The following is a 12144-nucleotide window of genomic DNA, read 5'->3' as shown; positions in this document are numbered from 1 at the left end:
CAGTCTGCCTCTCTTCCATTTAGAACCTTGTCAATTTACTCTGGTGACTCGGAGACTCAACGTGAATTAAACAAGGGAATCAACCGGTAAAAAAAGCAAGGAAAATGCATCAAAAATATTTGTTTTGAAAATTACAAAACTAGTTTTATTTATAGCATTTCCTAATCTATCAGTAATGAACTGCAGTATATTGGTTAGCATTAATCAATTAGTAGATTGAGACCTCACTACAGCACTCTAATAAATCTTTGCTGACTAGCAGACAGAAGCTGTTTGTTTAAATTTCGGAGTTCCTAAATCTCTAACCACTGCTTTTGGTAGCATGATAGACTATACTTGAAACCAATACATAATAAAGTAATACTATTCTCCTTCCACTGAAGGATCACAAAGTACTGTACAAAAGATGTTTTTCCCAATTTATAGAAGAGAAAACTGTGGTACAGATGTCAAGTGACTTGATAAAGGTCACCCAATAACTCAGACACAGAACTAGAAATAGAACCTAGTTATCCTGGATCTCAGACTCTAACTCTTCTCTGTAGTCAGTATGGCAGCTCTGTGCTGAAAATTCTACAGTCTGATGACAGCATATAATTACTCCCAACTCAGTGTACTATATGGCCATCTTCAAAAGCCATTTTCAGCATAATCTCCTTCAGCAAGTGCTGTTTATGTGATCTAGAAATGAAAGATTACACAATGAGGTGTTCCAGTGCATGTTCTAGATAACATATGGAGAACAACTGCTAGTACAATATTACTATGGGCACTTTTTCAATTAGCATTTGGCGTAAAGATAATGCTAATTTAGCAACAGAACTTCATCTTTAAATTATCTGAGGCTCATAAGCCAACAATACCACAATACCTTCAACCAAATAATTAAGACAACCTGAAGTCACCATCTTGATGCATTATTTTCTTCCCAAGCACACTGAACAAAAAAAGAGCCTTTTTGGGGAGGTTTCAATGGGCTTTATATCCGGCCCCTAGCGAATTTAACAAGGTGAGTCCCTTCTGCATTAGGTGAAATTTATGAAGGTCAACCCTTCAAATCGGTGCCAACATTTGTTACATAAATTAGAACATGATTTCCGTTTCTACAATAATATTAAGAAATTTCTTTCAACTTAAAAAACATACCAGGTAGTCTTGAATAGAAGCAATGTTAACAGTTGATTTCCTCCACTGTCTTTGATATACAAGATCAGAATCTAGACCATATGCTTGAGCCAAAGATAAAGCTTCACCATATTCTTCATTATCAATCTAAAACAAAGTACATGAACATAAATATCTTTGATAGAATGGAATTGCTCTGTAATTATGTGTGAATACTGTGTGTGTTTATATATGAGTGAATAGTGTAATTAAATAGGGATCCAAAAGGAAAAACAAGCAGGAAAGAAAAATAATGTCTCAAGATATCAAATTCTCCACAAACACCCAGGGCTGTTAAGAGACAATCCCAGAACAGGAAAAGGCACGTGCATACTGGAGAGCTAAGAACTGTGGCGGGCTTAAAAAGGAACCCTTTCTCAAAGAAGGTGGAGTTGTTCAGGGAAAACAGTCTGACATTCACACCCAACTGGAGGGTCTGAAGAAGTTAAACCAGCATAAGTTACCATCAAGTAAGCCCTAGACAATAGACGTGTGTCAACTGCGTGTTGTTTTAAAACCCTTTTTCTGTACATGTTTTGATCCTTTTTTTAAAAAAAAACAATACTTAGGTTTAAAGAAGTATCTGGCTACTATATTCACTACTGGTCACAGTCTTCTGTGCCAAAATTAAACTGGGCCTGCTGGTAAGCAGTTGATACACAAGGTACTGTAGCTCAGGACTTGGTTTAAGATTGGGAGAACTATGCAAATCCACTCTTGGAGCGAACCTGTGGGTGGAAGGCAATTTGAGTGAAAGTGACCATGAAATGAGGTCATGATTCTAAAAAGAAGGAGTAAGAGCAGCTGAATAAGGACAATGAACTTCAAAAAAGCAGATTTTAACCGACTCAACAAACTGAGAGGTAAGGTCCCATGGGAAGAAAAAACAAGGGACAAATGAGTTCAGGAGAGTTGGCACTTTCTCAAGGAGACAACATTAAAGGAATAACTGCAAACTACCTCAATGAGAAGGGAAGAGAGGAAAGACAGTAAGAGACATCACGACTCCATCAGGAGCTCTTTAATGACCTGAAAATCAAAAAGGAATCCTACAAAAATAGGGAAACACAGACAAATTGGTAAGAGGAATACAAAAGAATAGCATAAGCACATAGGTATAAAATCAGAAAGGCTAAGGCACAAAATGAGTTACACCTAACAAGGGACATAAAAGGCAATAAAAAGAGGTTCCTTAAATACATTATGAGCAAGAGAAAAACAAGGGAAACTGTAAGTTCTTTACTTAGTGGGAAAGAAGACCTAAAAACTGATGACATCAATAATGCTGATGGGTTTAATGCCTATTTTGCTTCCGTCTTCAGTAAAAAGATTAATGGTGATGAGATACTCAACACAATTACTATAACAAGAAAGGGGAAGGAACGCAAGCCAAAATAAGGAAAGAACAGGTTAAAGAATATTTAGATAAATTAAAATATATTCAAGTTGGCAGAACCTGATGAAATTCGTTCTAGGGTACTTAAGGAGCTAGATGAAGCAATCTCAGACCCACTAGCCTTATCTTTGAGATTGCACCGAGGATAGGTGCAGTCCCAGCGGACTGGAGAAGAGCAAATATAATAGCTACATTTAAAAAGATAGAACTAAGAGGAGCCAGCGAATTATACACTGGTCAACCCAACTTTAATACCTGGAAAGACACTGGAACAAACTATTAAACAATTAATTTGTAAGCACCTAGAAGATAATAGGATTAGAAGGAATAGCCAGTATGGATTTGTTAAAAACAAACCATGCCAAACCAACCTAATTTCCTTTTTTGACAGGGTTACTGGCTTAGTGGATGGTGGGGTGGGGGGGGAAGCAATAAAACATTATACATCTTGATTTTAGCAAGGCTTTTGATACAGTCCTACATGACATGCTCATAAGCAAAATAGGAAAACGTGGCCTACATGAATTTACGATAACCTGGTTGGAAGACTGAACTCAGAGTAGTTATCAATGGTTCACTGTTAAACTGGGAGGGTATATCTAGGAGGAGTCACACAGGCATCAGTCCTGGGTTCGTACTATTCAATGTTTTCTTGGACTTGGATAATGGGATGAGAGCATGCTTGCAAAATTTGGAGATGACACCAAGCTGGGTGGGGTTGCAAGCACTTTGAAGGATAGACTTAGAATTCAAAATGATCTGGACAAATGGAAAACTGGTCTGAAATCAATAAGATTAAAGGCAAAGTACTACACTTAGGAAGGCAAAAATCAAATGAACAACTACAAAATAGAATGGCTAGGTGTAATACTGCTGAAAAGGATCTGAGGGTTAGAGTGAATCATAAATTGAATATGAGTCAACAATATGATGCAGTTTTATAAAAGGCTAATGTCATTCTTGGGTGTATTAACAGGAGTGTCATAGATAAGACATGGGAGGTAAATGTCCTGCTCTACTCTGCACTGACGAGGCCTCAGCTACCATACTGTTTCCATCTCTGGGCACTACACTTTAGAAAAGATGTGGAAAACAGGGAGAGAGATTAGAAGAGAGCAACAAAAGCAATAAAATATTTAAAACCCTGAACTATAAGGAAAAGTTTTAAAAATTGGGCATGTTTAGTCTTGAGAAAAGAAGACTGAGGGGGGACCTGATAGTTTTCAAATTCATTAAGAGCTGTTATAAAGAGGACAGGGATCAACTGTTCTCTGCATCCAGTCAAGGTAGGACAAGAAATAATGGCTTAGTCTGTAGCAAGGGAGAGTTGGTTAGATATTATGAAAATCTTGATAAAAAGACGCGGGGGGATGCATTCAGAAAAACTAGAGGGGACTGAGGTGCAGCTAGCCCTGTAACCGTGATACCATCTATGTCAGTGGACATTAGCATATCAAGTCTGTCCTCTGGCCAATACAGGATTGTTTCACTGAATATATTTACCAGGGCTTTCTCTAATCTAATTTTAAATGTCTAATGTGAGGTAGTTTAGCCCACCATCCACAGTCTATTGAATCTTGTACTTTCTGCTCAAATGATCCTTAAATAACTTGTCATTTGAATTACACTAATGCAGGTTCTCTATTTTAATCATGTGCCTTCCAGCTGGTGGACACACTATGTATTGTTGATATCTCTCTCTCTCTCACTCACATACACCCCTTAGAAATACGTGGCTAGATCCTTGTATTAACAGAAAAAAATTAAAACAGGAAGATATCAAAACTGGTTAATGAAACAATGAAAAACAGTTATTTTATGTTAATCTTTATTGTTGTCCTAGTCTTATGTGGTATGGGTCTCAATCTCACCTTTCTCTGGTAAAGCTCCTCTGGGGTTGTAGATCTTAAACTCACAAGGCGGTAATTCTTTGTAATAGTGCGTGAACGTTTCCGTGGAGGAGCAAATCGCTCCATTTCTGTCACAAAATACAGGCCTTGCTTTAGGTAACTGAAATATCTGGCCTTGGCAGAAGTTACATCATCTGAGTCAGAGTCATCTTCTCCTTCATCTTCTTCACCAGGCCTGCTCTCCAAGCGTAATCTCTTTGGAGCCAGTTTTATCTCGCACTACACAGAAAGACAATTCTTAAACAGTGCAATATGTTGTTGTTAGTTTGCTCCCAAGCTGCCTCATACTGGAAAATGCTGAGCATCCACATTTCACATCAACTTCAGGATCAAGGACCTGCCCCTCCTCCCACTCCCGCACATTAAAACATTAGCTTGTAACCTGTAATTTGTACTTCAAGGATGCTTCTTGGCCCTCCATCCTGGACTACGATCCAAAGCCCACTGAAGTTAACAGAAAGACTCCATAACTCTCAGTGGGCTACCAGTCAGACTCTGTGTCTTCTAACAGAGGCAGGAAGCCATACAGGGTGGGGAACTAAGACAAAATCCATATCAGTTCTGTTATCGGAAGAGTTAGCTAACACTTGAGTTAAACAGCATGCAAACTGAAAAATCACATATTTAATCAATAATTTGGAATTATATATCAATGTACTAAGCTTCTCTCTGATTAGGTCAATGTTAACATCCTAAAGGAAGAATAAGAAGCACGTGGTAAGAAGTTTTTCAGGTCTTTTAGTTAACATCATTTCCATAGTAATGCATCTTTTAATAGACATATTAACAAACTTGTTTATATTGCGATCATGCTGTTCTGAAACAAGTATTAGCAACAACTGTGATATAAAGGTAACTGGGGCTTGTTTGTTTTGTTTTTAATCTGTCTAGCCTGGGAAAGGGAACTGGGATGGATCACTTGATGATTACCTGTTCTGTTCATTCCCTCTGAAGCACTTGGCATTGGCCACTGTGTGAATACAGGATACTGGGCTAGATGGACCTTTGGTCTCATCCAGTATGGCCATTCTTATGTTGTAAGACCAACATGTCATAAAAATGTTACAGGGAAATCAACGATTTAATTGCTTGGATTGAAATAAAATTGCAAGTCTACATTATTATGGAGGGCAGCAGGCTTTTTTTGGCATAATTTTAAAAAATTAAAGAACTTTACAAAAAACACATTTTACATAGTTTGTTTTTAATAGCATTTCTTCTCCGAAGAAGGGATAGGGACAAATACTGTATTCCCCACTCCAGTCAAACATACCCAGCATCCATGAGACTTCAGGCCAATGCGAGTTTTACTCGAGGAAGGATGACTAAGGTTTGCAGGATTTTTCATACAATTATATATAGATATATATTTTAACATACACACAAAGTGCCATTCTTGCTGTACAAATTTGTAGATACACATTTTCTTGGTTACTGTATATATCATAGAATGAAAAAAATTACACGCATGTGGACAAGTTTATTTTTCCTTCTAATTAAAATAGTTTGAAGAAAACCCATTTTTTCCAAGTAGCACAAAATTAAATAAATCAAAGAATCTATACTCAAACTAAGCAAATGTCTAAATAGAGCGGGGCCTTGTTTATTTATACTTATGACCAGAAAATACATTGCAAGTTAGCGAATTCTGAACATTAGCCAGAAAGAAGGCAACTGAAAAAGCAAAAATTTCAAACTATTTTGTACATTTGCTTTCATGATTTAGGATAATCCTTCAGAGTACATATGATAAAACAATTTGTAAATGCAATGAAAACATAGTAAGACAAGATTTCATTTTGGCATCAGCTATTAGAGTGGGAGAGATGGCCATCTTTCCTATAAACATTTTGGGTTGTGCACATTAGCAAAATAAAAAAAAGTGAGGTTTTATTATACTCCAGTGGGGGGTTTCTTAGTATCGTTAGTATATGTTTATTACCTCCAGGCTTAGAAATCCTCCATCATGAGTAGAAGTGACCTGAGGGGAACTTTCAAACCATTCGCATGATTTCCCCAGTAAGTTTTTTAATGTTTTCACAGATGACACAGTTAAAGCTCCAGAGCAGCGAGCCAAGATCACAGCATTTTCTGCCCACCAATTTACATCCATTAGTGGATAATATGATTCTTTATCTAAAGGAGAAAACAAAAAGCATTTCTAACAGCAAAACAAGAGCTGAACGGACTTCAATCATTAAAAGATCTCATATGGTGGCCCAATTTAACAAATATATTCATCAGCATCACACACAGCCTTGCTTCACTACGTTTCTATTTTACAGCAATGGTATTTTTAATTACAGTCAAATCTGTATTAACAAAAGTGAAACTAAACCGTTATAGATTTTGACTTAACTGCATTACTTTTTAAATATTGCTTGAAAAAACTAATCTACAGCAAGCTGATTTACTTGCACTGAGTATGATAGGTTTTGAGCATTTGATAAAGATTTGGTACATCACTCTTCAGGACAGCCAAGAGTGAATTTCTTTGGCAAATGCATAGAGAATTACGGATGGGATCCAGAAGAAATTGCATCCAGCTGGAGGACATATCACAGCTGAAAACAGAACTCTTAGAGGACCATCCAGGGAGAAAATATAGCTATTAAGATGACATTTTAAAAATAGTTACAATCTAGAATTTTACATTTTGTGGGCAACTATTTGCTTATGCAGTTAGATGTCACCCTTAAGAGAAAACAGACATCACCTTATTTTCTAAATATTACAGCACACACTCTTTTCAATTCAGTTCATTCTTTTCACTTTGAATGATTGTTGTTTGAATTTTGTTACATAGATAATACCAGAGTATATATCAGAAATTGTAGAAGTGTCTGAATAGCAGCTTTTAAATTGCAGTCATATTTTATCAACAAATTTTCCTTGGGCTCTTCTTTGGTTCAGAATGCTGGCCTCTCACTAACTGGCAGTGATTTTTATACTATAGCTATGAACTGTATTAGCCAAACCCATCTCCTCAAAACAAGGTAGATGCTGTTATTTCTACTGCAAATTATACTGATCTAGTTAATCAGTGATGTAAGCAGGTAAAAGGGACTATAATGAAACACTACCTGTATGCATCCTGGGAAGATTTCCACTCACTGATCTCAGGCAGGGATGGTATCAAAGAGGGTTTTGTTTGTTTTAAATTAAGTCATGTAATTAGGCAAAAATAACTTTACTTTTTTGTAGCTGGACTTTTCCATTTCTCTCCTATACAAGTCTTTACTCTGATTGTGCATGCCAGGTCACTTAAGACTGTAAACTCTTAGGGGCTGGCACCACAAGTACCTTAGGAAAATGCGGTCCTGATCCATGATTGAGACCCAGAGGTACTACAGCAATACAAATAAAGTAACAAGAAGTATCAGTGGAACCATAAAGCTATTAGCTTCTTTGCCGTGAAACTACTGGCTATATAAACATTGTTCATATACTGATGTACAAGCATGGCATTAACACTGCATTTATAAATGGAAGTACATTAAAACATGCTCTCAGCTAAAATATTAACTGAAGACGATCAGGCAGACCAACCTCCTGTAGTGTTCTAACTTGTTCCTAGCCTTTTAAAATTCACCATGCTGGTGTGCAGAGGAAGGACTGAATTAAATATGAAAAGTGTATTTAGCATTTTGGACTACAAGGGTATGTCTACACAGCATTTTGGAGCCCGCGAGAGCAAATCTTCTCACGCCGGCACTCTAAAAATAGCTATATAGACAGCACTTTGAAGCTGCAGTTCGGGCTGGAGCTTGGGCTCTAAAGCCCACCCACCTCCCAAGGCTTTAGAAACCAAGCTCTGACGACCTGAGCTGGGAAGCTTGCTCTCTTAGGCTCCAATATATCCCAAGAGGCCTCCTGGTGGGCTTTGCAAATTTCGGCAACATGTTATTTATTATTTCATGTATTTCCAAGACAGACAGAGACATTTTTGTTGAGCAGTAAACCTTCCATGATCCACAACCTTCTGATTTATCATGAATGAAAAAGCCCTGTATTATCTGAACCATAAATAAAAGGATATTTCAGCTGCAAAGTATGCCTAACAGTGGATTTTAAAACGTTTGCATTGTGACACTCATTAAGCTAGGATGAACTGAAAATTCAAGAAAGATGCACAATTTTAGCAACTATCCGAGGCAAGATTTTAATTAAAACCGTTATGTTCTTTAATGAATGTAAATATTTTTTTCCAGAACATCAATGTTTAGCATAATAATTTGACTACACCACCCACCTTTTATTTTCTTCCTTTTTTCAGTAGAAAGCCTCCAATCTGGATTGATCTCATCATAACCTGGCTACAAAAAAATTAAGTTGGAATATTACATTAACTATATTAGCAAGCAATCATCTTTAAAAAGCAAACATTTTTCAGGGGGAAAAACTACTTTATAGTTATACTTTATAGTTAACTACTTCTCACGAAAGGTAACACCTTCAATTTTCCATTCTTAAACTGCTCTGTTATCATTGAGACTACATCTATGTAAATTCAATCCTCATTGGAATGAAATTCAAACTTCCTCCACTAGGTCAGATGTGCAAGTTGGACCCTTTCTTTAAATATTTAATTCAGAAATATAGGAACTGCACAATGGATCAGACCAATGGTCCATCTAATATAGTATCCTGCCTAGCACCATGTCCCACATAAGAAACCAGGATCCATCAACAGATAACCCAATGACTCACTTATCTAGGCAGCGTTCTAGGGCAACGGTTACCCACGAATTTCTCAAATACAGGAAATCCAGTTAAGCTGCCCACTTTCCCAAACTACATGTGATTTGTTTAACCTGAAGTGTTTTAAGAGAACAATTACTGGTTATAAATCATAGAACACAAGTGTCACTCTGAATTCCCCTGCATCTTAGGAACCCAGGATCATGTGTTATATAGTTGGTTATCTCTGTAACATTTCCCTTGTAGGACTAATGTAGCAGAGGAACCAGCAGTATTTAGTGACCTCTGCACCTGCAGCTCCTTCCTTTAAGCCCTGGAATAGATTTTTCTTCATCTTGGAAAGAGCATAGAAAGATGTACAGTAGGAGAGTGATGCTGAGTCTCACACAGTGAGGTGTCACACAGTATGTGAAAGAAAAAACAGCTTCTATTATTTACTGAGTACAGTCAGGATGTATGATACAATGAAGGTAGGCCAAAAAGTTTGCCCACCCCTGCTCTGAGGGCCACATCCGCATTCCAAAACTGTATGGAGGGCCAGGTAGAGAAGGCTGTGCGTCCCCAAACAGCCTGGCCCCCGCCCCCTATCCGCCCCCTCCCACTTCCCGGCCCCCCCCAGAACCTCCGACCCATCCAACCCTCCACTCCCCGCCCCCTTACCATACCGCTCAGAGCGCCAGGACTGGCAGCCGTGCCACCCGGCCAAAACCAGCCAAGCCACTGCACAGTCTAGAGCGCCAGGGCAGGCCGGCGGACGCAGCCGCGCTGCCCGGCAGGAGTTCGCAGCCCCGCCGCCCAGAGTGCTGGCAACACGGCGAGCTGAGGCTGTGGGGGAGGGGGGAACAGCAGGGGATGGGCAGGGGGCTAGCCTCCCTGGCCGGGAGCTCCAAGGCCAAGCAGAACGGTCCCGCGGGCCATAGTTTGCCCACCTCTGAGATAGAGGATATAGTGGCCATGCCCCAAACAATTTACAACACCAAAAGGACACCTCTTGACATTGAAACACCAGACTGGCTCCAGTTTCGGTGCAGTGGAAAGTTTGGGATTTGGTTGATGTTGTTTTTTTGTTTTGTTTCTTTTGTTTTTAAAAGGAACACAAAAGCACATTGGAATCACCTGGGTTTTGTTTTTGTTTGGTTTTTTGCATGCCAGTTCTCATCCGACATTTTATGAAACCAAAATGTTTCTGTGCAAAATAGGTAGAAGTTGCATATTTCTAAAATGTTTTGTCCTATAAAAAACTGTTGCTAACCTTTCTGTAGCTGTTGTTCTTCGAGATGTGTTGCTCATGTCCATTCCACGTTGGTGTGCGCATGCTGCATGCAGTCACCAGAGATTTTTCCCTCAGTGGTATCCATCAGGCTGCTCTAGCACCCTCTGGTGCCAAGCACTCATGTGCCGACATAAGAGCCCCAGCCAGGCCCGCACCCTCTGAGTTCCGTCTTGACAGCTAACTCCAAGACATGGACAGGAGGATGGGTTGTGGAATGGAAATGAGCATCGCATCTCAAAGGACAACAGCTACGGAAAGGTTAGTAACGTTTTTTTCTTCTTCGAGTGCTTGCTCATGCCCATTCCACATTAGATGACTTTCAAGCAGTACGCAAGGAGGTGGGCTCGGAGTTCATGGGCATGCAGATTGCAACACTGCTCTACCAAAGTTGGCATCATCCCTAGCCTGCTGAGTAATGGCATAGTGGGAGGAGAAAGTATGCACGGACGACCAAGTCACTTCTCTGCAAATGTTTTGGATCAGGAACTGGGACAGATGAAGCCTGAGCTCTCGTCAAATGGGATGTCAAGATGGCAGGAGGTGGGACACCCCTGCTCATAGCACATACGAATGCAGGAAGCAATCCAGGATGAGATTCTCCAGGCCAAAACTGGTAGGCAATTCATCCTGTCTGCTACTGCCCCAAAGAGCTGCGTGGATTTACAGAATGACTTGGTTCTCTCAACGTAGAAGGCCAGGACACATCAAACCTCCAATGTATGGAGATGCTGCTCCTCCATATTTTTGTGCAGTTTTGGGAAGAAAACAGGCAGGAAAATAGCCTGATTACTATGAAACTGTGAGACCATCTTTGGCAGGAACATTGGGTAGAGGTGCAGTTGAGTCTTCTCCTTAACACTGTATATAGGGATTCTGAAATAAGGGTCAAGAGTTCTGAGACCCTCCTGGCTGAGGTAATCATTACCAGGAAGGCAACCTTCTAGGATAGATATGAGGGACAGCATGATACCAGCAACACAAAGGGAAGGCCCATGAGTCTTGACAAGACGAGGTTTAGGGCCCACAGTGGAATAGGTTCACGAATTTCAATGTAAAGTCTCTCTAATCCCTTGAAGAAGCGAATGGACATTTCGCCTGAGAAGACCAACCTACTGTCCACCGGACGATGGAAGCCTGAGATTGCCACTAGATGCACCTTGAACGATGAAATGGCTAGGCCCTGTTGTTTCAGATGGAGCACTTACTCCAGGTTGAACTGGAGGAGTGGCCGAGTTGGTAAGAGGCCTCGTTGGGATGATCAAACCAAGAAACATTTCCATTTGGTGAGGTAAGTCACTCTAGCAGATGGTTTCATACTACCTAGCAAGACCTGGCGGACTTCTTCTGAACAGGCCAGCTCCGCCAGATTCAACCATGGAGCTTCCACATGGTCAGGTGAAGGGCCTTGAGGTTCAGGTGGAGCAAATAGCCGTGATCTTGCAAATATCAGGTCCAGGAGGAGAGGGAGCAGCAATGGGGCTGCTACTGACAGATCCAGTAGCGTGCCAAACCAGTGTCGGCACAGCCATGCAGGAGCTTTAAGAATAACCACCCTTGCTTTGTCTCACTTGACTTTCAGAAGGACTTGTGTACCAGAGGAACGGAAGGAAATGCACAGAACAGGAGCTCTGTCAATGGAAGTAGGAAGGCATCTGTAAGCGAGCCTGGCATTTGACCCCGCAGTGAGCAAAACTGCTGGC

The 12144-nt window shown here is 40.0% G+C and overlaps 1 protein-coding gene across 1 annotated transcript in view; it reads right to left on the bottom strand.

Moving 5' to 3' along the window:
* The window catches only part of NBAS (NBAS subunit of NRZ tethering complex), a 347509-nt gene that overhangs the window by 272965 nt on the left and 62400 nt on the right, over positions 1 to 12144 (bottom strand). Inside the window, exons 13-16 of the mRNA XM_074947616.1 lie at positions 8723 to 8786; positions 6413 to 6606; positions 4432 to 4689; positions 1147 to 1272 (exon numbers count right to left, since the gene is read on the bottom strand). Coding sequence (XP_074803717.1) covers positions 1147 to 1272; positions 4432 to 4689; positions 6413 to 6606; positions 8723 to 8786 — 642 coding nt within the window. The remainder of the gene's footprint in view (positions 1 to 1146; positions 1273 to 4431; positions 4690 to 6412; positions 6607 to 8722; positions 8787 to 12144) is intronic.

Source organism: Natator depressus, chromosome 3 (assembly GCF_965152275.1).
Source record: "Natator depressus isolate rNatDep1 chromosome 3, rNatDep2.hap1, whole genome shotgun sequence".
NCBI classification, from domain to species: domain Eukaryota; kingdom Metazoa; phylum Chordata; order Testudines; family Cheloniidae; genus Natator; species Natator depressus.
The sequence above is the reverse complement of the archived record's forward strand: the minus strand, read 5'-3'. Positions and strand labels throughout refer to the sequence as shown.